Here is a 26,890-nt window from a genome sequence, read left to right as displayed (position 1 = left end):
AAAGACGGAGGGTTAAAGATTTAGCTCCAACTTGAACGAAAAACATTAGCGTTACCCGAAGCTGGCCCTTGATAATATGTCAAGGTAGACACGTGTGTCCCCTCCCCTGTACGACTAGATTGGAGCCCTCTTTTCAGTGCATGGGGCCTGCGCGTGCACCAACATGCTCAAGCCCCCGGGGGTCCCTCAGATGAGTCTCCCGGTGGTCTCTGTGATGCGTGAGGGTTCCAGGTCAGCAAATATAGGAAAATTCTTCCGAGATTGCAAAGAAACTAGCCTATGGGATTGTGCCTCGAGTGGGTACGCCGTCACCGACATTATCACCATGGTGAAGAATGACTCAGCACGGTCCCCTTCCCCGCCCCCCGGGGAACGCTTTCAATCTGTCGGGCGAAGCATGGCGTTGGTCTGTATTCTTCATCTAATCTGGTCTAGCATTATCCACACGCACGAATTCTCCACTACCCAGATTTCGAATGCCCGTACTGGATCAAGGCCCCATTTACATTCAAAGTCAGATCCTAGTGGTCCACTACACAAAGGGAGAAGCGCCAGCCGATGCCTTGATATTCATTCCTTTTCCGTATCACAGTAGCAAAGCTCACTCCTTTGGTGCCCTCTTATAGTACATAGGTGTGCATCCCAAAGATGCAAAATTAACCCAAACTCGAAGAATATAGGCTGTATAACCACTGATAGGAAGAGGCATGTCTACTGCCAAACTTAGCCCGTCATCATCTGGTCAAGTCTGATCCATCAAATAAGCCTTTCCGATTCCACCAGTCAATTAGTCTAGTCGTCTAGTAAAGTAAGCAACGATTTTGGAGAGGAGCAGGTTTCATCTTACCATGGTAGGTAAAGGGTTTCCGTTGTGTCGGTATAGAAGTGATCGGGGGTAGATGAGAAGTACGGCTTTCCCACGGGGGGATGCGAATCGGCTAGTAGATAGGTGGCATTAGAACTATCAGGCAACAGCCAGATCGTAAGAGTGACCGAGTATACTCACTTCCTCCGGTCTAGGGCGTGGTCTTAGGATAATCAACAAGATAATTGTCACGGCCAGAAGCACCAGAACAATGAATAAAAAGCCGGTGATGCCATTCGCTACGGTGAATGGCATTCTTGAGAAAAAGAATGAAGGACGCCTAGGCAACTCGAGAACTGTTTGCAAAGATTGAAGTGGTGGGAATTCTCGTAGGAAAGAAAAACACCAGAGACCACCCGCCATTAAATAGAGAAGCCCTTTCGGCGAATCTGTTCTGTTTTCTGGCCTGTCAATTAACTGAAAATAAATTTGGTATTAGTCTCTGAATTCCGGGAATAAATCCACTTGCTAGTTTTCCTGAGCTCGTCCCCGGTATCGGTCCATTTGATTCCAGGGCGGGCATCACACCATGATCTCGCAGCCGTTCGACCTAGCAAGAACCTTGGAACTCTAAACAACCGGGCCAAACCCCCATAAAAAGCCAAGAAAAAAAAAAGGGCTAGACAGGTAAAAGTGTACACTGACAAGCGCGAGGCCACACTGGTGTAGCGGTTTGAATTGGCTTGGCTCGATTGAGTCTCACTGATTCTCACTAAGACTCGCGGCTCCCTCCGGCACCAACTCCCGTCTAGCTCCATTGGAAAGGCTCGATCGTGGTTGTGAGTTGCAGCAGCACTCAGCATCAGGTTTCTATGAGACAAGCCGTTCCATTCAATCATAAGCTTCTACCAAATAACAAAATATCTTCTTTTGCCGCCGTATCAAGCTACTGACCCGAGAACGCCTGGGATCAGGGTAAGCGCACGCATTCCGCAAGCTGCTCGAGAAGCACACGCCGAGACTCAGTCTTGATCGGCCGATGAGACTCGAGCTGAAGGCCAAAGCGCATCTCTCGTGCTTGTGTATGGCAGTGTAGATCCTTCCTGGGGAGATATCAGCAACTCTAGTCTGGATTCATGCCCCAGGACGCGACTGCAGGGCGGAGCCGCGACAAAATATCAGCATTATTGGTCCAAGTCCGCTTGGCTGTAGCATGGGCTTTTTTGGAAAAGGCAGGGGAAAAAAAGGAAGCGGACGAGACTAGCCCAGGATCCTCAGACTATCCAATCGAGAAACAGGAATTATCTTACAGGGGTGTGGTGCCTGGCACCACACCCTGCTGGCCTGTTTCATAGATCGATCTTGATCAACTTACCTGGGTTTTGTCAATTCAAGTGGAGCTGACACGTTCCTTCAGCGAGAATGAGAGTCAAACAGACAGGAAAATGACAAGGAAGATTGAAAGTGGTCGATGTGTGTTCCTGCTTGGCTTGGATTAATCTTGAGCTCTATGTACTAGCCACTCCATGTATCCGGACTTGTCTTGATGCTCTTATAACCGGGTAGCTTATTTTCGTTTCTCAGTATCCAGAAAAAATCCTAATCAGTGACACTGGGCTAGTTGGGATTTATCTCCGGCGGAAGTAAAGCAAGAATTACTCAGAAAGCCATACTCCTACTATGAATACTAATAGTGGCAGTATCTATGGAACAGAGGCAATTGTGACTGCAAGGCCCGTTAAAAAAAGTAACTGTTCGGACAGTCTGTCCTTTTGGCATTAGAAACCAGCGCATCACATTCTAGAAGCGTCGATCCGGCGAACTGCGGCCACGTTCGTGAAACTGCGGAATCTGACGTAGTCAATTTTATCCTCGCTACCACAGTCCAGGGTTGCCTACAGCTGGAGAGTACGCTATTCCCAAAATGATATTGATGGTTTCGCGCGGAACCATTAAAATGATTTTCGGAATAGCGTGCCCTAATCTGACATACAATTAGGAGGGTTGCTGCCTTGATTCATCCCTGTTGGACGTCACTCCGCCCTGCTTGTCATCGTGGGCCTATAATGGGTCGACAGCGGAAAAAAAAGGCTGAGCCTTATATATCTCGTGGAGAATGACAGCGGCGACATGAATGGATTTATCAAGCACTCTTCCTCTTAACAGTCGGGTACGAGATCCCGGCGGCAAAATCAAAGGTACTTTCGGGGACAAAAGTACATGGAATCCATTTAAGATTCTAGAACTCGATCTATAAGCTACGCCGTACAGTAGACTTTCCCTATCACATAACACATCATGAAAAATTGAATTTGATCCATCATGCTTGAAGATCACCAACATTTTACTGTGACCACTTTCCGGAGTAAAGATCTCTCACCTGGTCTTCTTCGGCTCCGATTGATTCACGGCTGGCCGCTGTCTTGTCGGAAGCACAACAGTAGCCCACCTGGGACCGACAACCGAAGAGTCCTACCTGGACAGCAAGTGGGTGCTCATTAGAATTCATCTTTTGCTCTTTTCTCTGCTCTTTTTCCGAATGTACATCGGTCGAATATCGTGCTTTTAAATGTGATTTATGCTATTGAACCTCTCTTTGTTGTCAGTCTGTTGATCGTGTCAACATCAAGCTGGGAGAAGATCACGCTTCAGTCGAAAAAAGATCGGAATTATGGAAGCGAGTTCTGAGATCTAATTTCAAGATCTAGTCCCACGCTGTGAATGGATTTCTTACCACATACAAAATTCATGAGGTCTGCTCAACACCGCGAAGTAGGCGAAGGTGGTGCGAACCATGAATTAACTCAGATAATTTCTTGCAATATCATTGTCCCCAGAAACTAGATCGCTGCCGTGGTCTCTCGACATGGCTAACTTATGAATATGATTGACCCCTTGAACAAAGATCATGAAAAGCTCACATGATGATAATATACCCGCTAATAAAGAAGTAACAGCTCAGCCCATCTCAGGAAACAAAAAGCCATTGTAGCATTTACTTTGCCTGTGGCGGTCCCAACCCGGGTGAACCGTCGGACATGCGAGGTCGCTTGGGTTCATTAGGACCAGGAGGAGGAGCCGGGTTCACGCCAGTTGAAGTTGTAGCATTTGTGACATCGTTCAATGGAGGACGCTTCCCGTTCAGATTTGGCGGAGGGACACTGCCTCCTCGATTCGGCGGCCCGGGACTCTGCACATTGGGACGAGTCAAGGGGCGGTAAGACGAGACGGATGGACCTCGCGAAAGAGGGCTGGCAGCGGCACCGGGGGGCACCGACTCGTCGTTGCAGGTCGGTTGCTGGGTTCACGAAATCGCGTGAGTTGTTCGGCGCAGGTGAGCCTGAGCCGCCGGCGAGCATTGGCCTGGAAATTGGGACGCTCTTGGTGTGATCGACACCGGCGGTCTTCCGGATAGACGGGCTCTCTGCGTGTGGATCAAATTGACTACCCTGTATTGGGCCGGCATTGGGGTTATCACGGAGCATGTCGGCTGCTCGAGCGGAGAAGAACCCGACTGATTGGGAGCCTGGAGGTTGGTTTGCGTCTTGGTTAGGAGCTTGAAGAGGTTCTCTCTTAATTTGTTGCGGACCTTTTGGATTGTGAGCGTTGGAGTTTGGGACGGTATTTGATTGGGGAGCCACAGCCGATGTAATATTGGGGTTATTATTGGGCAGCCCAGGCGCAGCCATCGGTCGTGACGGACCAGGGATAGCTGAAGGGAGTGCATTTTGAGGTAACGATTGTCTGGAGGCAGCATTCGGCCCATTCCAGCGTTCTGGCTTCGAAGGCGTCACTGCATTAGTGTCGAATCGGCCTCCAGGAGGCCCCCTCGGTGGAATAGGTCGATTCATTGGGGTAGGTGGTTGCCGTGACGTTTCTGGCTCTAATGATATCTCGTCCGGGTTTCCTGAATTCCCTACCACAAAATCGGCTTCATCGAAAAGATCGCCTGGGCTGGCTTAGCTGAATTATTCACGACGAATGATATGCAACACTTACTTCCGAACTCCCCGTCGCCGTCGAAGGCGGCTTTGATCTCAGGAACACTGCTCTTAGCTTGTTCAAGTGGACGCGGTGGAGGTAGATCATCATCTTCTGCCATTCGTTTGGGTGGAGGGAGCTTTCTCGGAGCAAAGTCAGGGTGTCGGTGAAGCTCGTCGACGTCCCATTTTCCAGGCCCTGCTTTGACCTTTGTAACTTTGGTCAGGTAGTCTTTGTCGTAGACGCAGTTGCCCAGTACATTTCCAAAATTGCGCAGGGTACGTTTCAAGGCATCCGTTGTCCCTTCTTTCTTAGATTTCTCAAACGCCGCGGCTTTTCCCTTGCAGTTTTCAATATGACCGTAGCCAATGTCCTAGAGTGATCAGCCAATACCATCATGAACCACACCGTCAAGCTTACCTCATGGAATGTCCCGTCTCGCAATGTAACTCTCACGATAACGGACAACCCTAAGCTTATTTTGCCCGTGTTTTGATTTTCCTCGATCTTGCCAAAAGATATCAGCACAAACCCTCCATTCTAAATTGGTCTACAGTGACGCACAAAGTCGATGTCAATCTTCTGGATTGAGCTGGACCAGCCATTAAACCCAAATACTTCGTTTGCAAGGTTGATGCATTTGTCCGCGGAGAGATAGTGTACTTTCTGCCCTGCGGCACCGGGTCGAGAAGAGATGTACTCGGGTCCCAACTTTTTGTCGAGGCGAGCTTGCAGTGTGGCGATTTCTTGAGCGGTATATTCGCTGATCCGGCGCTCAGGTTCTTCGAAGGGATTCGTGACGGCACCTGGAGCGTTGGGCATCCCGACGGATGCGGGTCCGCCCCGGTGTTGGTCGCCCACACTGAGGAAGTCAGCTTATCCGCTCGGTGAAGTAGATTTAACATTTGATAGGTTTATCTCACGCTGGCATATTGCAAGTGGGCTGTGTTGTTGGCTTGACGTTGACGAGAGCGTGTCCGGCGCGTCCAAACGACGCGGGCGATCACGACATCACGTGTTGATAAGACGGTGATAACGAAATGATAAGCAGGCACCCAAACAAGTGCAGAGCCTCATGTCTGAGGTAGCCTTCGGGTTACAATCAGCGTTTACAGTGTCTAATGGAGGTTGATCCGGAAATTTTCATGTCTCAAGACATTGTCATTCGCTATGCCCCTGAAGAGCTATGTCGTATTTCGTTCTCTGTGAAGCAATGTGCACCCGAAGGTACTCAGTGGAGCTGCGCTGCCAAAATCATTGAACGACAAGGCTTGCGCTGGGCACAAGTCCAAGCTCCTTCAAGGTCTCTCCAAAGAATTCAGCATCATATACCTTCCTTGGGAAGTTCTGGACGAAGCTTTGAACTTCCACGCCATCTTCTTTGAGAGCAGCAGCAACCTCAAATAGAGTTGTCGTGACGGGCAAAGTCTTCATAATGTTTCCTTGGGGAGTCTGGAACCTCAAGCGAGCCTCAGTATAGGCGGAGGCAGGCTTGGACGCAACTGGACCCGACGATGTAGGAGCTGGAGCCGCAGCAGGCTCCGAGGGAGGGGCCTGGCCTGCACGCTCTGCGCGTTCCCGCTCAGCCTTACGGCGACGGTCCTCCTTGTCCGCTTCGATCTTGGCTTTGATGCGCTTGCGGGCCTCGATCTCGTCCTGCTTCTCCTTCTTCTTGGCGGCGGCTTCCTTCAACGCTTCTTTCCGCTGAAGCTGCTCCTTCGCGTCCTGGTTCTCCTTGGTGCTCTTCCGTCGAATTTCCTGGATCGCTCGTCAGTTAGAGCTTCCCACACTTCTGGGCAATGGTGTACATACCTCATTGCGCTTCTGATCCACCTTGTCCTGGTCGGATTGCATCGCCCTCTTTGCCGCAAGCTTCTCTCGCAGCTCATTGAGGCGCTCTTTCTTTTGGTCCTCGCTTAATGGTGCGAGCTCCTCAGTGGATTCTGAGAAGTCCACATGCTGAGACTTGGAAGCGTGGAACTCGGCCTGAGCGGTGGAACGGAACTTCTTGCCACAGTCATTGCAGACTAAGCTACGAGGCTCTTCGCCAGGCTGGAGGGCCGGACCCTCTTCATCCCCATCCTTCTCCGCTTGTGCCTTGATCTCCTCCAGCGATTTGTCCTGGTTGTTCTCGAGCCATTCCAATGCGCCCTGTACTGAGTGCTTTGTTAGCTTAAAGGGCCCCGGGGAATCTCCCACGATGAGTGACTTACAGCCACCGGTTCTCGTGACTGCCAGCTGAGCTCGCTCCTTGTCGAAGCCCATCTCAATGAGCTGATCCAGGTCGGATGCCATGGTGACGGTAAGAGGATGCTTACGTCTGAGCAAAGCGAAGGGAAGGGAAATGTTGTACGAGCGGATTTTAATCGGAAAACAGTCCGCCTCTAGGTTTCCTGCCGAAACTTTCAGGTACTGAGAGGAATGGAGCAGGTGGTTTGGTGTAGGTGGGAGATGAGCTTGCGGGTGACGTATCTAGAAGGCGGCGAGCGATAGTGGTGTGGGCCGCCCCATACAAATCTCCCTCGTGTACAGTAAAGTCGATTTACCGCATTGCACAAACTGGCAGTGATAAGATAATAATTAACGGCGCCTTAAGTTGTAATCTTGGATGGTTTCTCCAAAGATGATTAGAGCTAAGTAATTTGAAATGTCCAACGCCAGAAGATGTGCAGTCTTGAAGAGCAAAAGTCATCCTGCTTACCGACTAATAATAGGTCTTGCATAGAAGTGCTGACACATTCCCTGTTGATTTCATGAGGGCAATATAACCTTAGTAGGTGAGAGCCTCTCTGTCTAGGTATGAGATAGTCCACATGTGTGTGTCATTAGCCCAGCACAGCATGTAAATCGCCTACCAGAAGCTAGCACCGGGTATGAACATTGCATAATGTTGAGCAACGAACCCCCAAATGTGCGCAGAAGAACTACATCCAAATCCTGGTGGTTGTTCAGCAGTGATTCTATTTAACCCCTATGCCAACGTAGTTGACAATGTTTCCTATCTTGCAGCCCATTTGCCGAATCCCATGTTATTTTGCTCGACCGAACTTCGGAAAACGACGATTTGATCTTCATATTGGATAATAAGACCCAGATACTGTATGTAGGACATTCTCGAGTACCTTTTCTCGAGTTATGTCACACGGCCAGTGATTCCAAGCCACTGACATCGCAGGTCAATTAAACTTCCCGCCGGCATATGCCGAGAAAAAGAACGCCAACGGAAGGTGCGTGGTCTGGCATTCAATGCCTCACACCCCTGGCAGTAGACTCTTCGATGGTGCCGATCACATATCAAAAGGCCGTTGTTGCCCTAGATGTCTTTTGGCTCTTCCACAACGTAGCAAAGAAGCAACCCCTCATCATAGATCACTCTCATCGGACGGAGAACCCCACTACGGATAACGTCACATGCAGCAACAGGCGCATGTTCACAGCCCGAGGATGACCCTACAGTCACCGAGGTCACAACCAGCCAGGTTTGGATGGCCAAACAACTCACTGCACAATTGACACAAGAGAAAGTCCATCGTCGATCTTTTGAAGGAGAGGAGATCTAGAACCAAGCAGGTCACGGGCTTGCTGAGTCAGCATATCCCCAAAGTGGACAATAACCCACTCCTGAGGCGCCAGCTCCCTTGACTCGATAAACCTCCCCTCGTATTTCTCCGTCGCCAGCGCGTGTTCGTCGCAATACTTCCATTTCTAACGCTCGTCTCCTATTTCCCCTCTGATCAGCATCATCCACGATAACCATGTCCGTCGAAGTTGACCCGCCCGAGCTGGGCTTCAAGCGTAAGTCCGCCGATACGGGTCTACAGGACCGGAAGCTAGCAATCAGAGGCGCAACAGGCTGATTGTGGAGATGAACAGGCCCCTTCAACCAGGAAATTTGCCAGGTCCTCCATCTGCGCAACCCAGGCCAGGAAGCGGTTGTCTTCAAGGTTCGTTTACACTCCCGCCTCCGTGTTAGTTGGGCATCATCGCGACTAACTGGGCTCTGTTTTGATATTCAGGTTAAGACTACCGCCCCGAAGCAGTACGTGATACCCGCAACAGACAATGCGACTCCGCTGCAAGCTCGCAATCTGACTTTGTACCTAGCTACTGTGTCCGTCCCAACTCCGGCCGTGTCGAGCCCGGCAAGACTGTCGAAGTCCAAGGTTCGAATTGTCACCAGACTGTTATCAATCGCAGGATTGAGCTGACGAGACTGTTGCAGTGCTTCTGCAAGCTATGAAGGAGGAGCCCCCAGCGGACGCAAAGTGCAAGGACAAGTTCCTGGTTCAGTCCGTTGCGGTCGGTCGCGATATGGAGTTCTCAAACGTCACCGCCATCGTACGCCATCTTGCCACAACCACAAGCCATGTCACGCCAGCTAATAGCTAATCACAGTTCGAGAAAACTTCTAAGTCCGCGGTCATTGAGAAGAAGATCCGAGTGAACTGGCTCCGTTCTGATGCCAACCTTGCTGCTGACTCCTCTAAGCTCGGCGCAAATGACTCGGTTCGTACCCGTGGGAAGCCCATAGGCATCAACTGACAAGGCTTGTCCAGGTCCTGGAAGGGGAACCCCCGACCTACACATCCCCCGGCGGGAACTTTGAGACTCCAGCCCCAGGCAAAAAAAATCCCTGCCGAGCAAGCATCGCCCATCCCTCCCCCGATTTCTCCGAGAAGACCAAGTCCGAGTCCGAGTCCCCCGGGCCTAGCGAGCCCGTCGGCGCGTTCGCAAATGCCAAGGCTGCCGTAATCGGCGCCATGCCCTCAAGCGACGAACTGAAGGCACAGCTTGCCGATGCGAATGCACAAATTCAACGACTCAAGGACCGACTGGCAGATCAGGGCTTGCGGCAGCGGAAGACCGGTGGCGAGGCACCGGCCGCCCTGCTACTATGACGCAGCAGCACGCTCCTGCCGAGTCTGGTGTACCTGTGCAGATGGTCGCGGGGCTGTGCCTGCTCAGCTTCTTGATCGCCTATTTCTTCTTCTAGTCTTTGATTAGTTATGGAGGTATTCTGGCTTTTTATTGCTCCTCTGATCACGTCGCGATGCCCCGCTGAGTTTCCCATCTCCTTTTCTTCTTTCTGAAGAATCTGCCGTTTTGTTTTTCCAGCATCAGCCTTTTTCTTCTGTCTTTTCTTTATCGTACTCTCACCGGGTATCCATATTCTCTTTATTCCATTGTGATGTCGGCTTTCGATTGTGTCGATTCAATCGAAAGCGTCTCTGCCTCCACCTATCCTTTTCTTTTCCTGTCTTGTCTAATATCAAGTTACGATGAACGGACTTCACGTCTCGCTTCTCTTTGTGTGATAAACGATGATCAAGCCCGCAAGATAATGCATACTCTTGCAACTGACTTTGTTGTCATGTAGGTCAAATTTTTAAAATATCAACACTGCCTCATTTGATAAAGCCCCCCAAATCTGTTGTAACCTGACCTTTACGTATGTGGAGATCATTAGACCCAAACTCCAAGAGTAAATCAATTTTGATTCCCAGCCGATATGTACGCCGTGAAAAAAACACCAGTCCATGATCACAAGTGCGAAGATCCCAGCTAAAACTGGATCTCACTTTCTTTCCAACCATCACCTTGCTCACCGGCCGGACCCGCCGACGCAGCTGAGATTCCTTCGCCTCCACGGCCATTGTATTCGTTCTGACCTGTGCTTCCACCGCCGACAACACGCCCACCTGCGCACGCTTGACACGGCACCAAGGTCCGACGTTGCTATCCAGAATAAAGGTGTAAATAACCCACACCCAACTCCTATGACAAGGCAGCGGCTCGTAGAACTCGCTAGCGATAGAATGCAACTTGTGCAATCTGGTCCAGGGGATAGCAGGGAAATCATGGTGTTCATTGTGCAAACCCACGTTATATGTCAGGATGTTCAGCGGGCCATAGTAAGAATAGGTCTCGGGCGGGGCCAGGTCCGCAAGGGGATGTGGGGCTTCGGTTTTGGAAGCGGGCTTGGTCTTTAGGTTCTTGAGCTCACAGAGGGACTCTGTACCGCCGTTCTTGACGTTCGAGAAGAAGTAGTGCTCGGCGATGAAGTGGCCTGCGCAGGGGTGGAGGGAGCCTGCCAAGAAGGAGCTGGCTATTAGGTAGTAGATTGGTTGCCAGGAACCGGCGAAGCGGAAAAAGGCGTAGTCGAAGCTTAGTTGTACGAAGAGATTGAGAAGGTGGATCAAGGTGAACGGTGGGCTGTAGATGAACATCGGTCGCACGGCGTAGAATAGGATCTGGAAGGTGCAGAAGAAAGTCTTTCCTAGGAGGGAGTTTAGGAAGAAGGCTTCCAGTGCGGTAGGAAGATCGGTGTCCAGGCCTGTTACGCCGAGGGACTTGTGGTGCGTCAGATGGTAGGGCTAGAATTTTTAGTGTTAGTATTCAACTTCGAACAATTGGCATAGAATTCAAATTTGCGAGGTGTAAGTACACCCTTCGGGTTTAGGCAGACATACTCTGAACGCAGCGCTGTACGGCAATCCAATGGGGAGATTGGCAAAGATAGCCAGTAGGCGATTTGCCAATGGCGAGCGGAATGCCAAGTTGTGTGAAATCTCGTGGATAGCCAGGAACAGGTTCTGGTTGGAGGTGGCTCCGATCACGTATGCTGTAGCCAGGAACTTCCAGTCGAGGATTGGAGTGTTACGGAGGAGGTATGCGCAGGTGATTTGTAGGGAGACAACGCCGAGGACAACCCATTTTGTGACAGTTGTAGGGCCGCAGAGCTTCGTGACCTTGAGCAAGATCGGGTGTCAGCAACTAGGGATGTCGGTGAATTGTTGGGACCAAGGAACCAGGAACCAGGAACCGGGCATGTGCCAGGTACGCCCGGACTGGCCGAACCAGGAGCTTCACATGGGGCCAAAGCTAGGTCGAAACTGGAGCATACCTCTGGATGAGCCTTGATAATTGCCTGTCGTCGTGAGCGGTGCGGTTCTTCAGTGTATGTCCAGAAGAAGTGGTCGTCCACGGAGGAGGTCTCCGGTGGCGGAATGCGTTGCGAGGTTTCTGGAGCGACTTCTTTGCCTTTGCGGCGGACACTCGGAGGTGCGGCGACGCAGTTTCCACTGTCGAAGACATGTTGGGAGTAAAGAGGGAGTGTCGTGAGGAAAGAGTGAACTGCGGACTGCGGACTGGGGAAAAAGGCGGAACACGGGCTCCACGTGGGGCGACACGGCCAAGTTGCGTGGTTGGATGGTTCGATACACTTGGCATGATCTACGCTTGACTTTACCTTACGTTTCTTCTTATTAATTTGGCCTTGATCATTGCCTTTGATTTGATCGTGGCCTTGGTCTGCGTACACTCTATCACATCCTAGTAATCATCTCCACGACTGATGACCTCCTTCACGTTAGGACGGAGCACGATGGTCTGCAAACAAGGTTAGACACGGCGCGTCACTATCAATGGGCGAAGAATCTTACATGTTCAAATTGTGCAGTGTAGGGAGCCCTTGATATCGCAGAGCGGGGGATAATCCTGGACAATTCCAGCCGAGACAAGGTTGTTCAGCTATATACTAGTCAGCATATACCTTTGGTGGATTTCAGGAGTCAACATACGCCGAGCAAGTACTTCTCTTGGCCCAGTCTGTCAAGATAACGTCTGCAGAAAGGCAGTGTGCCGAAATTCTTGTGAATTACGTTAAGCAAGTTCTTGGCCGATGACAGGCGGAGGGGAACGTTGGGCGCATCGGCTGCGAGGGCGTAGTGAGAGCATTCCATCTACAAGAGTTAGTACTTGTTCACTTCTTCCAAGAATGTATGTACTTACGTCTTCCCGGACGTAACCTTTTCCGGTACTGCCGAAAGTCTCAATGGCGAAAACCTCGCCTTCCTCCATCTTAGTCTGGTCGCTGCCCTTAACGATAGGCACACTCTTTCCACCGTGAATAACATGCTGTTCAATGTTGTGACCGTTCAGGTTGCGAATACACTTGACGGGATACATGGTCCCGTTGAGCTCAATTTCGTAGCTCTCCATGGCTTCTTGGATGGCGGCACCAATGTCGCTCATACGGACATCAATACCAGCTTCCTGTAGATAAATCAGTATTGCCCGTCTGTCTGATTATGGGGAGGGGCAAACTGACCCGGATACCGGTGTTCGTTGCATCCTTAACGGCTTCCAGCAACGGGTCGTAGACCGGGTCAAATGTCATAGTGAACGCACTGTCAACAATGCGACCATTGAGCTGCGCACCGAAATCAACCTTCATCACATCTCCCTGGTTCAGGACCATCTTGTTGCCCGCGTTGGGTGTGTAGTGTGCAGCGCAGTGGTTGATGCTGAGACCGCAAGGGAAGCCCATGCCACCCTTGAGGTTATCGCCTTCCTCCAGACCCGAGTGCCCTGTCAGAGCACGCACAGAGTCCTCAATGCCCTCCGCAATCTCAGTCAGAGTCTGGCCAGGCTTGATGTTCTTCTGCGCATACTGGCGGACTTGACGGTGAACCTCGGCGCCCTGGCGGTATTCTTGCAAGAAGTCATTGTTCATGCGATCAAGGTAGCGCTTTTCCTCGTTGGTGGTGCGGTAGGCGTTCTCGCCGACGTATTCGCAGATCTCGCCCTCGGGATATTGGTTGTTGGGAAAGAGGTTGGAGACCGGAACTCGGGCGGAGAGCTCTGGACCTTGGCGCCGCCCTTCTTCTTCTTCTTGGACTTGCGCTTCTTCTTTTTCTTGGCGGCTACCGTACGATCATATTAGCGACCTGGTTTTCATTGCCCCTCGTGCGGGCAGGGCTAAAAAGCGGGGTCGTGCGCGCAGAGCACACGACACCATCACTCACCTCCGGCAGCCCCAGCATCTGGACCACCTTCACCCTCTTCCTGGTCGTCATCCGAGTCATCCTCGCCTTCATTGGGGGCCTGTTCGGCCGCCGGGGCCTCGGCTTTGGCACCGTTCTGACCGTTCACTGGTGGATCATCAGTTTTAGTATTCGACATGAGCAGAATTAGTACGCACGATCAAGCTCCTGCAGCTTTTCTGTTGTCTGAGCTGCCATGGTGCGGTGTGGAGTGGAGTGGAGTGGAAGAAGAGGGGAGGTGTTCGATGGAAGGACTCGGGGAAAGATTTTCGGTACGATAAGATAAGGCGTTTGGTCATGCAGTACAGCGTCTAATTTTTACCCTTTCACTTACTTTTATTTCCTTTCCAGGGTGTTTCAAGCTCATAGTAAGGCTAAATAGTGACTTGAATATATATCCTGAAATGTAACATTAACATTACTGAGTGGTGTGATGGGGTTTGAAGTAACGGTGGCACGAGCTGAAGTTTGTACAGCTCGACCAGGAGGATGATCTAAAGGACCTCCGCGCATTTTTCTTCGCTCTTGTTGACATCTTAGGAATTTCTTTCGAGATCTTCGCAGAATGATCTTTGCTTGAATAACCAAAGATATCCTTTTAAATCACCTCGATAGGTCTGAGGGGAAAGGTCTTGGTTGCCCGATAGACAATTATATTACGCTCATGCTCCAGCTACAAAGTAAATTGCTCTGCTGGATATGTGGAGTCGTTGAAACTTGCACAGGGTTTTCTAAGTGATTCATTATTTTGCAGAAGATCTCTTGATAACACTTTTGAGTCGTCTGGAATATGCTATTAACAGAGCTCTTGTCAATATACCGTTGAATACCTCAGTGTTGATCAAAAGCAAGAGCTAGGAAGAGGTCCATACATGTAACATCTAATGACTATGAATCTCGAATTTTACAGGACCGAGCCAGTGAAGCCGCAGTCGAGCGCAACACAAGCCCTCATGGGCCCGAATGCGCCCCTAACAGTAAAAGCGCCCTAAGACGGTAATTTTCTGTTTGGAAGCAATCGAATGTGCAGCTCGCGCGATCGGCTCTTTCGTATGTTTAGGACGCCACGTCATCTTGCGCTTCAAAATGTTAGAGTAGGGCCATGACAGAAGATCTTACTCTACGAGTCCCTCCAATCTTCCACGCTCTTGGACCGCTCTATACGCTCAAATTCCTACAACCATGCTATGTCTGAAATGCCTCGTGAAGCGCATGCCACTGTGAGTTCTACTCGGTCATTGCTTGACTGATCAGAAAATGCCATCCCAGAGGTCTCCGAGACCCTACATTGGTTCTATCCAAGCCGCACTATGAGCCTGATCGGTTCGTAAGCTCGTTCCCATTTTCCGGTCGACGGTACACCCTCACATACTCAGACTGGTGCCATGGATTCATTCATCACTGCGAAGCCATACGACAAACAAGCTTCTCAATTTCTCCGATATCATCAGTTATGAATGGTTCCCATCAGTTGTTTCCCTACAAATCAGTGTTCTCGGCCCTGATGCTCACGTAAGTAAACTAGCTCCGGTATCTGACAAGTCCAGAATATTATGAAGGTGGTAGAATGAGTATATTTTGCAAAGAGAGAAGGGCCGACGAGACAATGCACAGTGAGGATCTGAGCCCTCTAGGAATCAGGAAATACCTCGTGTATTGCTAGGTTAGAATCAAATATGCCAGATTTGAATTTCATCACTGTTTTCCCCTTGATACTGCGCCTTAGAGGTTGCTTCCACTTGGAAATCTTGCCTGAGGGATCGCACGTTGAGGCTCGTTTCAGCACCAGTGGTCGAAAGAGCCCTTTTTGTCTTTGCTGGGGCTCGATCTTCTTTTCTTCATCGGACTCGAGAGTTCCGTTTGTATGCGGCCTTATTTAATGCGGCCTTATTTAATTGGAGCTATTCCATGACCTTTGAATTTCCTGTCTTGTAACATACTGATCAGGGCCGTACATTGACCGACGCTCCCTGTTGTCCCAGCGCTAGGATATGCACGCGTGGGAGAAGGTGATCTTTTAATCGGTCCCGGAACATGCCTCTCCGCTTTAATGCCAAACATGCTATAACAGCCGTAGATATGACTCTCGGGAGATGGCAAGATGGGCGGATTGTAAAGGACGGAGTGGCAAATCCAGGTGCTATGATACACACAATAAGTAGTCGTATCGCGGTTTCAGCTCCTGAAAACTCGGTTCTATGTAATAGACATCAACTTCCCTCTTTTCCAGCATGATTCACGCCTTCACATAGTCTACCGCACCAATATACCATTTCCCGATCAACTAAAGAATTGCCCCGATGACGTCTGTTGCTATAGATCGGAATCACGTGCAGCTCATACAACCCGAGATCGGGTCACCCGATTGGTGGCGAGAACCGCTAAAAAATCTCCCCGATCAACAAGCAAAGCCTGCAATCGAACATGGAATGATTCAGGCGCCCCTGCACTCGACTTCAGATTCTGCGCTCCTTGTTCATATCGATATCCTGTCGAAATGAGCGCGCTGTGTCGTCTGCCGCTACGGGCATTCGTCAGTCCCGCCGCAATTATCGGTAAACCGCCTTCGATCACCGCTTCGTTCCACTCCATTGCGAAGCCCTCGCTGCGTTCGTCGCCTTCTCGCGAAATTATCACATCTTCAAGGAGTCGCCATGTTGCGCGTCTGGCGCTGTCCACGGGCCGTTGGTATTCGAGCCCAGCACAGGGCGAGTTAAATGCGGAGAAGGTCTCGGAGAACAAGTCAAAGGACTCGGGCTCGAGTCAGGGTCAGCGAAGGGCGATCAAGTATTTGGCTGTCTTTGGTGCACTTGGTTTGGGCGCACTGGTCTTTTCCGATCAGTACATGCATGCATACCGCGCGGCGGCGAGAAGTGGTCGCGTGGTTGGCACCTTGGCTGTCTGCATTAACGAGTAAGTCAAGTTGGGACTCACAAGCCCTCCTGTATACTGCATATGCAGGGTGCGAACTTGCTGACACAATTTTGTTCCGTAGTTACCGTGTCACTCTCAACAAAGAAGCTTCCTCCCTGAAGAACGTGAGGCTCTGATCAAGGCTTGCCACAAGCGTTGTGCGGAGCGCACTCTGCGCGTTCTGGAAACCAACGGATCGATATTCATCAAGCTGGGCCAGCATCTGAGCAGCATGGGATATCTGCTCCTTATCGAATGGACCACAACTTTCATCCCGCTACAGGACAAATGCCCCGTTTCGTCGATCGAATCAATTGGCGAGATGTTCCAAAAAGACACTGGTCACACTATCGACGAACTCTTCAGTTATTTCGATCCAATCCCCACTGGTGCTGCTTCTCTGGCACAGGTGCACATCGCAACGTTGCGCGAAACTGGTCAGAAGGTCGCAGTCAAGGTCCAGCACCCGGCGCTCGCTGAATGGGTCCCTCTGGATCTGGCCTTGACTCGCTTTACTTTCTCTATGCTGAAGAAGTTCTTCCCGGAGTATGATCTTGAGTGGTTGTCTCGAGAGATGGATCTATCCTTACCCATTGAACTGGATTTCCGCTGCGAGGCACAGAACGCCACCAAAGCCAGTGAATACTTCAAGAAGCATCCTGACCTTCCCCTGATCATCCCCGAGGTAATGTGGTCTCAAAAGCGCATCCTAGTCATGGAGTACATCTCAGGCGCCCGTCCCGACGACCTCGCCTTTTTGGACGCAAACCACATTGACCGTGACGAGGTCTCTGCAGCCTTCGCCCACATCTTCAACGAGATGATCTTCGGTGACGACGCTCCTTTGCACTGCGATCCTCACGGAGGAAACATCGCCATTCGTTTGAATAACACTCGTCGCCACCCGAATTTCGACATCATTCTGTACGACCACGGCCTGTACCGCAATATCCCGCGCGACCTACGCCGTAATTACGCCAAGCTCTGGCTGGCTGTCATCGACGCTGACATCCCGCGCATGCGCGAGTACGCTCACAAGGTAGCCGGTATCACAGACGAGCAGTTCCCGCTGTTTGCCAGTGCCATCACGGGTCGGGATTACAGCGTTCTCAAGAAGAAGAACGTCGCCTCCATACGTACGGCAGAGGAGAAGAAGGAGATCTCCGGCGCTCTGGGAGAGGGTATGCTCCAGCAACTAGTCGAGATGCTGGGTCAAGTACCCAGAATCATTCTACTGATCCTCAAGACAAACGATCTCAGTAAGTCACAAGTCACATCTGTGCTCAAACACCTCTCAACAGGACCTAACGCCCTGAAAGCCCGCAGTCTCGATGAAAATCTACAAACCCGCCAAGGCCCCATGCGCACCTTCCTCATTCTAGCACGGTACGCCATGCGCTCGGTCTTTGAAGAGCAAATGGAGTCGATCCGCGAATCCGGCGGTGTTCTCTTCAATTTCTTCCGGTTCATCTCCGCCTGGGCTGGGTTCCTGCGCGTCGAGGTGAAATTAACTGTGTACGAGACCGTGCTTTCATTAAAGAGCCGCCTTGGCATGATGACTAGTGTCTGAGAGCCTAACTTTAGGCGCAATTCTCCTCTTTTACTTTATGTATATATCCCTGGTTTTGGTTTGGGCACGGATTGTCTTCTATCTGTGCATCAGCGGAGGCGTTTTCTTTCATCTGATTATCCCTTGTACACGTGTTGGATCACCCTAAGATTCTCTTTTTTTTCATGATCCTGACTGATGCCCAGTTCTGGGAGAGTTGTGTCGTCTTATACTGATAGATTCATAGATAGATAGCGAAGATATAGATCATTGTTTGATCGGTCACATCCTCTTGCCGGTTCACAATTAGGTGGTTGCTACGAAGTGAGAAACAATTCTGGTTTCATGGTTTCATTAGAAACTATCACGGCGTTTTTGAGTAAGTAGAGTAGTCCTCGATCGAGAATAACAACCGAGACGCCGTCACAGAAAAAGAAAAAAAAAAGTCCTCGCGAACAAAATAAGAAAGAGGAAGAAAAAAGGAAACTCTGTACAACAAACAAACGTCTGAAATTTGTTTGAGAAATGGCTCAACCCTAGCCAAAGCTCTGCAAAATCAACTCAATCACGCTGAGTGAAAAACGTCTGGAGTATTACTGCTCGTAAATGAAATTTGTCACTGGGGTGTCTTTTCAACCCAGGTTACTGGCAATTTGAATTTTTATTTTTTTTAGAGGGAGGCGGCAGGGCTACCAGACTCAATCTTGACATCGGGAATTGAAGCACCCGTCCCGGAGAGATCGGTTGAGCGGGCGTTGGGGTTCTTGGTGTAGTAGTCCGAGATGGCGGACTTGATGGCATCCTCGGCGAGCATAGAGCAGTGCACTGTGTACATGTTAGCCAGCTGATTCAGTTAAGGATAAAAAATAGTAATAAACATACGCTTGACAGGAGGAAGGCAGAGCTCCTTAGCCACATCAGTGTTCTTGATCTTACCAGCCTCCTCGAGGGACATGCCGCGGACCAGCTCGGTCAGGTAGCTGGAGGAAGCGATGGCACTGCCGCAGCCGAAAGTTTTGAAGACAACGTCATCAATCTTGCCGGTGTCCTTGTTCACACGGATCTGAAGCTTCATGACGTCGCCACAGGCGGGGGCTCCAACGAGGCCGGTGCCAACGTCCTGGTCACCCTTCTTGAAGGAGCCGACGTTTCGGGGGTTGTTGTAGTGGTCGAGCACCTTCTCGTGATATGAGCGACGCTGGACGGGAGCAGGGGCCGGGGCACGGCCTGCGGTCTGGACGGACTGGAGGCCGGAGAGAGAGCGAAGGAGCGAGGCGCGATAGCGCCGACGCGAGGGGCGACAGTGACGAGACGCTTGAACATCGTGTTGATATTGTGTGTTGTGTGATGGATTTGGTATCACTGGTGATGGGGGAAGTGACGAAGTGGAATAGTGGGAGATGGCGAAAATAGATCTGATATGGGGGAGAGGAGGCGATAATTCATTGCTAAATAATCTGATTCTTAGTAAAAATGACGCTAACCCCGATTCGGGATCTGCGACCTCGGAACCGCCGGCCATCGGAGCTGACTCATCATTCTTTCGCTGTCTTTACGTCTACTTTCCATTAGAATCGGGGACCTAATTGTCCTCCTTGCGTTTTATGGATGGACTGTGAGTCCGATGATATCAATAATGGGGGGCTAGGGTGGCAAAGGCGTCCAGGGGCTCTATTGGCATTGTCCGCGGTGGACTCTGCTGAACATCTTGTTTCCCGATGCATGTCCGCGGGCCAATTGTGTGCCAATGATATCCAATGGTGGAGATGACGTTCACAGCAATGATGGACGCCAGCTTTCCCACGTTTTACAGTATTTCTTTACGCTCCCTTTTCATCTGTAGGACCCTGCCAGAATCTTCGTCAAATGTCTCGCGTTATACTGAGCCCGAACTCGTAATTTTCGTCCGAGGCCGCTCGGAGATAAGCCAAATCGGTGTCTATAGCGGACTCCAAGGTCATCGCTGTCCGCACGATCTCCGATCATTTGACCGGACTTCTTTTGGTGTTCCGGAAGCAATTCGGACCAGAGTCAAGCCTGGTCGATTGCATGTTGATTAGCCATGCATCGCGTTTCGGGGGATGTCTTCCGTGTGGCCTGCGACCGTCTCCATTGCTATATAATTGGTGCCGAGGCTGTCTAATCGAAGCGAATACTCAAAGCATCGACATTAATTACCGGGGAGTACGATGCAGTCGCCCATCGACGAATCTCGATCAATATTTCACGACATTCGCGTCATGTTAAATGTGTAGTCTGAATAGTTCCATAGGCTAGTTTGATATGATGACAAACACCCCAGAGTCTGGCCCCAACGTCTTTCTTGGCGTTTCTTCGTCACTCAACCCGCAAAGCCCGCAAAGTCGATATTGGCCGTCTTTTGAGCTATATATCAATTTATCGCGGATACCTGTTCAAGTCATTTCTCACCTGATAGCTCATGATACTATCAACTGGTGCATGATCTGCAAGAGCGTTGGGCCACATGCCAAAGTTCTCCAGAGTCGCTGGCTGATTGCGGAAAATCTCGAACTTGTATGAATGCGACTTGCCAACGCGAGTCCCGTCCTCAATTCTGGCTCCTGTGGTATTTCACTGCCGACCAAAGAATGACGCAAAAGAATACACCTAATCCCAAGACTCTGGGGCGGTCCGCAGGGGTACGTGGATCCTTCCTGACGACCACGGCTACAGCCTTTAATTTGTGGATGTTCAAGTCATGGTCTCTTTTCTTGTCAATGGGTAGTAATTGGCTAATTGCATCCTAGTCTATCAATGCGCCAATCGCAGCGTTTACAATGGCCGTCGTTCTCTGCACTTACTGTTTCAGCTCTATCCGCACGGCAAGGCGCGAGGCGCAGGACAAGTCGCCCACAGAGCCCATTTCACAGCGATTGTCACGACAAGAGAGGAAGGATTCGTCACCTGCATGGATTCAACAGGCTATTGAGGAGAGTCAGGCCGATGCGGGTAAACGGGGAACGTCAGGTTGATAAGGACTCGGCAAGTTCATTGACCTTGCATCACAGTCGCATGTTAAGATACCAATACTACTTTGCACCTAGTAAATCTACTTAAGTTCAGAGCACGTTGAGGCTTGAAAGTTTTCTTGATTTGATTCTAGAGCGATGATAATCTTCGAATGGGGAGAGTGCAAAGGTACCACAAAAAAGATTCACTTCATCATCAATCAGAATTTTCAGTGTATTGAATGATCATACCCAGGAGTCCAAGTGTGTGACAACCTGGTTCAATATTCATAAGAAAGATCATCATTTGAAGAATGAGGTGAATCTGGTGAAGGAAAGACACGCCGGAGGACGCGTAGATGTCCATGGTTCTATGATTGACATCACTAGTGTCGCAGCAACTGATGTCAGTTCATATTCTGCGGCCACAAACCGCGTGGGTATGATTGAATGCTTCGGTTAGTATTTTGACAGCTAGGTGTCGCTGGTTTCAACGTCAAGATCATGGCGCTCAGAACCACGCAAATGACAAAGAGCATAGAATATCGAGTGATATGGGTGTATGATCATTGACAAAACATCTGGGAATCATGCATCAGATTCCTCGGGTGGTTTGTGAATGAGGGAGTTGTGTGGAAGAAGAAGGGAAAACCGAAGCGAAGAAAATTGTGGTCGATCACTCACGTGACCGACAACATGGTCTCCACCAGCAATCACGAGTTGCTCACGAGCTACATTTGCTTCCCTGACCGAGTACCCAGGTCTAAGTGAGCTCAATATGTCCCCTGGCAAAGGCCGCTTGAGGTCAGGGCACTCAAAATCAAGAGAGGGGTGCAAAACATGCAAGTAGGTCAATTCTACTTTCAATCGTATCGGACGGGTACCCATACTAAGCGTCTTCTAGGATAAGGAGAGTCAAATGCGGAGAAGAAAAGCCACAATGTGCCAGGTGCACCACCACCGGTCGCAAGTGCGATTATGAGGGGACATTCTTAATAATTGACAAACCTCTTTCATTATCTCCGAACACAGTGTGGCGAGAAAGGCGCTCCTTTGCCTACTATTTCCAGAATGCCGCATCCTCGATCGGCGGTGGACTAGATGGTGATTTCTGGAACACTATCGTGCCCAAAGTTTGTCGCAATGAGCCTGCTGTGTGGGATGCCATCATCTCCATTAGTGCACTCTTCGAGAGTCCCGAGCCATGTCCAGAGCTCTTCTCTATTCGCCGGGGTTATTTACGCCCTTCCAATGCCTTTTCCCTCAATCAGAACCACCAAGATGCGTTGAGCTGGTACTCGCGCTCGGTCTCTACAATTCGCCAGCGAATTGAAAGTGGTCGTCTTGACATCTTTGTTGGTCTAATCACTTGTATTCTATTCATTTCCATTGAGGCCCTCCAAGGAGGCGTGGAAGAGGGCTTGCAGCTCTATAATCAAGGCGTGCAACTTGTCTTGAATTTCCGTGCTCAGATCGCGACTGGCACAGTGCCTGTGATGGAAGCCGCCTGGCTCGACAATACAATCGTCCCAATCTTGATTCGTCTGGGATCTTTCGGCCTCCCTCTTACGAAGGGTCCCTTGAGTATCCTATTATCAAACACCGAATATGACTCCGCACAACATTTCGACTCGCTCAGATCTGCCCGAGAGGCTCTTGTACTTTTAAGCGCAGATGTGCAAATATTCCAAATTGCCACCGTGGAGTACACACGAGAGCACGGCGCCTCAAAGATACCCCAGGACTTCAGAACCCAACAAGCAAAATTCCTAGCCAAGCTGAAAAGCTGGCACAAATCATTTACCAAGCTGATGACTGCTCTACGCTCTGTACCGCTATCCTCCCAACAAATTGGCATAGGCTCTCTCCTCTTCGCGCACCACGAAGTCATATACATAATCCTCTGCACGACCCTCACGACCTCCCAAACCATCACCGACGAATATATACCCAACTTCCAGACCATAGTCGACGAATCCGCCCTCGCCTTCACCGCAACTGCCCGACCAGATGGTACTCAACCACCCTTTACATTCGAAATGAGCGTTGTCAACCCCCTCTGGTTCACCTGTCTTCGATGCCGCGAACCCCGAATCCGCCGGAAAGCACTGGCCCTCCTCCGTCGCGCACCTCTGGTTCAAGGTTTCTACAAGACAAAATCCGCCATTTCATTCAGCGAGCGAGTAATGGCGCTAGAGGAACAATACGGAATGGCCATAACCACAAGCCGCCATTCCACCCCCGAGTCACCTACAAGTGAGATTACTTCTCATTCGAACTATCATAGCCCGGGGGCGTATCATCTGCCTAAGCTTGACTTGGCGGATTTCCTCAAGTTGGACTTTAAGTATTCTACGAGTCTGGAGTCTATGCCTGTTGAGTTGGAGATGGCGCCGACATCAGAGATCATTCCTGAAGAAGCGCGCATGGGGCCTATCAATATGTTCAGGCCGAGAGATGGGTTTCCGCGTGGAACGACCGCGGCAGATCTCGCCAAAGTGGAATCCGAGTTCGGATCAGGTGTTTTTGCGATTTTCTTGGAATAAACGTGAGCAGGATAGTGATACTTGGGCTATAGTTCACGAATATGTCCCTCTTACTCTTTAAATTAATACGATTGATGATGCAAACGACCAGGGATGTGAGAATAGTTAATATTGGGAAAGAAAATCAAGGTGCCATACACCTGGTGTTGGTGCATATGTACAGAAACTGGCATGCAAGTAACCATATGGAAAGATGATAATGACCTCGGATGAAAACAAGCGCTTCAAGTAACAGAGATAACGCACGGAGGAAATGCTAGAATCTCTGACATGTGAGCAAGGTATGGTTTGGGGGGTTCACATGCAAGAGCCTCCGGATAAAACTGCAATCTATGCCGAGAATTCTCGACTGACAGATTTGGATGCAAAGAGCCTTAACGCTCACTCGCTGAAAAGAGCCACCAACTGGAAGATGGTCATTTCCAGATTCTATACAAGGCTGAATGGGGGAGATGAGAGAGGCACTTCGAGGTGCAGGGAGGTCGACGGTGGGAGGGGGGATGGAGACGTCTTTCTGAGTCCATTCGATGAGCCTTCATCATATCGTGCTTCCAGCATCGGCACCATCCCCTTCCATGTCCCGCTTTATCACGCCTTCATGCTGAAGGTTGTGCATAACCTTTCGTAGGTACTCATAGGTGAGCATGGTCGTCATAGCAGCCGGGACGGCCCGGAACAGGTTGGTGCCGATCCCGGAGTAGAAGGCTGTCCACCCTTCTTCTCTGAGAATTGTCTGACACGTGCGAAGCATTCCTGCATATCGAGGACGAAGGCGCATCCCGTCGGAGGATGAGAAAACCCGGGGCTGACCGCGGTCATGTGGGTGATGCAATCCACCGCGGAAAGCAATTTCTTCTGATGAAGGGGCGGGTGCGGTACGCTGCTGGGTCTGCAGTCGTGTGCGAAGAACCTCGTGGGGGTAAGTGATGGTGCTGGCACAGATTTTGCTCAGGAATGTGGCGCATGAAATCCCAATCCAGTGGGAGCTGCCGGTGTTCGGGTGTTCTCCGATACTATATCCGGTGAAGGCCATCTTCAAATATTCGTAGAGTGGGAACTGGATGGCGACATGACTCAATCCCAAAAGAGCGGGTGTTAAGCCTGAATAGAATGAGCGGAAGCCCTCAATCCGGTACATCTTGCGGGCGGCATCTAGTGTGCCTGAATATTGCCACGGTGCCCTCGCGCCTTCGTTGTTCTGTTTCAAACTTTGCGACATGAGCCGTGTTTTGATTACCCAGATGGGATTCGTCACGATCGTTGAGCAGGCTCCGGCTGTGACTGAAGCATAGCCTCGCGATAACCACCAGCTGCCTTTGAGAAGTCAGTAAAATAATCAGAGTATGTCCGATAGCGAGACTACCGACCTGTTTCTTCGTAGAAGTATTCTCGAGACTTGTCATACACCGCCAGGTAAACCGCCCAGGTGGGGAGGTACCCCATGAGCATTGGCCCAAGCCCTTGATATAAACCGCGCAGACCATCTTCCCTAATGATCATCTTTCCAGTTCCTATCATACCCCGATATAAAGCTTTCGTCTCGCCGGACTGCGCCACACGTCGGGCAAATCCACCTTGGGCTTGCAGCTTGGTTTTGATGACATCGAGGGGGCAGGTCACGATTCCGGAAGCGACACCTGCAAAGGCGCCGCAGACAGGCGCGATCCACATATCGGGAACTTTGGTCGAGAGCTTCTCCAGGCGAGTGACAAAATCGGAAGTAGGTGACGCACCACTGGCGGGCACGTGGGGAATGGACGAAGCTACATGTTCGCTTTGATTGCTGACAGCTGCAGTGCTGTCTTCACTGTCGGAGTGCATTGTGGATGGGCAGGCGCTCGCGCTTGTCTGTCCGTCTTGATCACCGAGAGCTCCCGAACCCAAGCATATCGGGTGCTCGATCGATCTCCAGTATCCTGTTCAAAAAGATTATACGATTGCTGGAGAGCCGTGGTCAAGTGTAACGATGTTGTGAAATAGAGGAAAAGCTGTGACGGGAAGATAGAGGGGGATTCGTGCGAGGAGAGTTTTGGAGCCGATGGTTACCGAACCGGTGATGCGACTGGTACCTTGCTGCACGAACTGGGTGAGGGGTGATAGGCAAAGCTCCCCTGTCGCAACGGGGATCTGGCAACGCTTTAGGATTCAGGCAGCCCCATCATCTAATCGAGCAAGAGGCAGGGAGAAGGTCAAGCCAAGGAGCGGACGAGTATTATGACATGTGGAATTGAGTGGTGCGCGGTGGAGTTACCGATTGGCATTCCTCCCCGCGGCCTCAGGCAAGCATCGTGAGTGTCACGTGTTGACACCCGAAATACCGGGCTGGGTATTACCGCATCTGGACTAGTGCCGCAAGCTCCGTTTTGCACAACCCTCGCAACATCGGGTCATCTCGTGTTCAGCCGGACCGCCCTTTTCACTTTCCCAATCCTCCGCTTTTCTGGATATCCGGGATTCAAAATGTCTGCCCCTTCCATCACCAACTACATCGTTAAGCGCCCTTGGCTCAAGCGGGCCATGACCCCGCTGGCCAACTGGTACACCGACGCCGCCGGCTACAGGAAACTTGGACTCAAGTAATTATCGCCCTCTCTCCACGCCATTAGTCTCTTGCCGCAGACAATTGAAGAAGGGATCGAGGCTCCTGCGCACGCGACAATCCATTACTATCGCCTTTGATGGGTCAACGATGCTGGCGTGTCGCATCCGCTCCCGGTCCCTCGGATATCGCCCGCGGGTAATCAGATCATGACCCAGTTGCTAATCTCTTTCTAGGTTCGATGACTTGATCCCCGAGGAGTCCGAGGTCGTTCAGAAGGCTATCAAGCGTCTTCCCGCCAAGGAGGCCTACGACCGTGTCTTCCGTATCCGCCGCGCATTCCAGGTTCGCCCGACCCCCTTCCCAACCATTTGTCCGCCACAAATCTAACAAGTCGTCAATTGCAGTGCTCTATCTCCCACACCCTCCTCCCCGCTGCTGAGCAGACCAAGGTTTCCGAGGTGAGTTTCTCCTGATCCTCCTGTCCAAAATCCGCCCTCCCCGCATCATCTTCGAATTGGCCAATCCCGTTGCAAGGATTTGTCACTTGGGGACATGCACGCCCGGTAGTAATTACCTTCACTACGAACCATATACTAATCCTCGCCCCCTCTAGGACGTTGAGTACCTCAGCCCCATCATCCGCGAGATTGAAAAGGAGAACAAGGAGCGTGTCGACCTCGACAACCTCGTCGTCCGCAAGTAAACTCCTCCACGTTCGACTTTTACCCCTACTCCAATTGAATTCGAAAAGCCGGGATTA

General features: G+C 50.7%; 10 protein-coding genes across 10 annotated transcripts; 5 read left to right on the top strand and 5 right to left on the bottom strand.

Moving 5' to 3' along the window:
- Window positions 1-3,800: 3,800 nt before the first annotated feature.
- Window positions 3,801-5,608, bottom strand: N7477_008192 (RAD52 DNA repair protein RADC; the record flags this gene model as incomplete). Its single annotated transcript, XM_056969855.1, is given in 5 exon segments — window positions 3,801-4,103; window positions 4,114-4,754; window positions 4,805-5,159; window positions 5,207-5,293; window positions 5,351-5,608. 5 exon segments carry the CDS (start codon window positions 5,606-5,608, stop codon window positions 3,801-3,803), a joined length of 1,644 nt encoding a protein of 547 aa, XP_056819887.1.
- A 432-nt stretch (window positions 5,609-6,040) lies between these two features.
- On the bottom strand, window positions 6,041-7,081 carry N7477_008191 (uncharacterized protein; the record flags this gene model as incomplete). The annotated part of the gene is made up of 3 exons (XM_056969854.1): window positions 6,041-6,544; window positions 6,599-6,942; window positions 7,000-7,081. 3 exons carry the CDS (start codon window positions 7,079-7,081, stop codon window positions 6,041-6,043), a joined length of 930 nt encoding a protein of 309 aa, XP_056819886.1.
- A 1,460-nt stretch (window positions 7,082-8,541) lies between these two features.
- N7477_008190 (uncharacterized protein) lies at window positions 8,542-9,684 on the top strand (the record flags this gene model as incomplete). Its single annotated transcript, XM_056969853.1, has 7 exons — window positions 8,542-8,581; window positions 8,660-8,754; window positions 8,803-8,825; window positions 8,891-8,949; window positions 9,009-9,124; window positions 9,182-9,292; window positions 9,343-9,684. 7 exons carry the CDS (start codon window positions 8,542-8,544, stop codon window positions 9,682-9,684), a joined length of 786 nt encoding a protein of 261 aa, XP_056819885.1.
- A 507-nt stretch (window positions 9,685-10,191) lies between these two features.
- N7477_008189 (uncharacterized protein) lies at window positions 10,192-13,809 on the bottom strand (the record flags this gene model as incomplete). Its single annotated transcript, XM_056969852.1, has 8 exons — window positions 10,192-11,160; window positions 11,257-11,535; window positions 11,691-11,927; window positions 12,367-12,528; window positions 12,578-12,841; window positions 12,897-13,429; window positions 13,594-13,719; window positions 13,770-13,809. 8 exons carry the CDS (start codon window positions 13,807-13,809, stop codon window positions 10,192-10,194), a joined length of 2,610 nt encoding a protein of 869 aa, XP_056819884.1.
- Window positions 13,810-16,108: 2,299 nt separating this feature from the next.
- On the top strand, window positions 16,109-18,094 carry N7477_008188 (ABC1 kinase family protein; the record flags this gene model as incomplete). Its single annotated transcript, XM_056969851.1, has 2 exons — window positions 16,109-16,524; window positions 16,633-18,094. 2 exons carry the CDS (start codon window positions 16,109-16,111, stop codon window positions 18,092-18,094), a joined length of 1,878 nt encoding a protein of 625 aa, XP_056819883.1.
- Window positions 18,095-18,743: 649 nt separating this feature from the next.
- On the bottom strand, window positions 18,744-19,396 carry N7477_008187 (iron-sulfur cluster assembly scaffold protein; the record flags this gene model as incomplete). The annotated part of the gene is made up of 3 exons (XM_056969850.1): window positions 18,744-18,898; window positions 18,956-19,316; window positions 19,364-19,396. 3 exons carry the CDS (start codon window positions 19,394-19,396, stop codon window positions 18,744-18,746), a joined length of 549 nt encoding a protein of 182 aa, XP_056819882.1.
- Window positions 19,397-20,682: 1,286 nt separating this feature from the next.
- On the top strand, window positions 20,683-21,066 carry N7477_008186 (uncharacterized protein; the record flags this gene model as incomplete). Its single annotated transcript, XM_056969849.1, has 2 exons — window positions 20,683-20,733; window positions 20,842-21,066. 2 exons carry the CDS (start codon window positions 20,683-20,685, stop codon window positions 21,064-21,066), a joined length of 276 nt encoding a protein of 91 aa, XP_056819881.1.
- Window positions 21,067-21,820: 754 nt separating this feature from the next.
- Window positions 21,821-23,588, top strand: N7477_008185 (Zn(II)2Cys6 transcription factor domain-containing protein; the record flags this gene model as incomplete). The annotated part of the gene is made up of 2 exons (XM_056969848.1): window positions 21,821-21,846; window positions 21,947-23,588. 2 exons carry the CDS (start codon window positions 21,821-21,823, stop codon window positions 23,586-23,588), a joined length of 1,668 nt encoding a protein of 555 aa, XP_056819880.1.
- Window positions 23,589-24,126: 538 nt separating this feature from the next.
- N7477_008184 (uncharacterized protein) lies at window positions 24,127-25,409 on the bottom strand (the record flags this gene model as incomplete). The annotated part of the gene is made up of 2 exons (XM_056969847.1): window positions 24,127-24,902; window positions 24,956-25,409. 2 exons carry the CDS (start codon window positions 25,407-25,409, stop codon window positions 24,127-24,129), a joined length of 1,230 nt encoding a protein of 409 aa, XP_056819879.1.
- Window positions 25,410-26,048: 639 nt separating this feature from the next.
- N7477_008183 (ubiquinol--cytochrome-c reductase subunit 7) lies at window positions 26,049-26,833 on the top strand (the record flags this gene model as incomplete). Its single annotated transcript, XM_056969846.1, has 4 exons — window positions 26,049-26,164; window positions 26,364-26,472; window positions 26,535-26,588; window positions 26,744-26,833. 4 exons carry the CDS (start codon window positions 26,049-26,051, stop codon window positions 26,831-26,833), a joined length of 369 nt encoding a protein of 122 aa, XP_056819878.1.
- Between the last annotated feature and the right edge of the window lie 57 nt (window positions 26,834-26,890).

The sequence above is a fragment of the Penicillium maclennaniae genome, assembly GCF_028827695.1.
Source record: "Penicillium maclennaniae strain IBT 15551 chromosome Unknown utg000007l:1.0-4884863.0:1.0-4888362.0, whole genome shotgun sequence".
In the NCBI taxonomy this organism is placed as follows: Eukaryota; Fungi; Ascomycota; class Eurotiomycetes; order Eurotiales; family Aspergillaceae; genus Penicillium; species Penicillium maclennaniae.
This window is presented reverse-complemented; position numbering and strand designations above follow the sequence as displayed.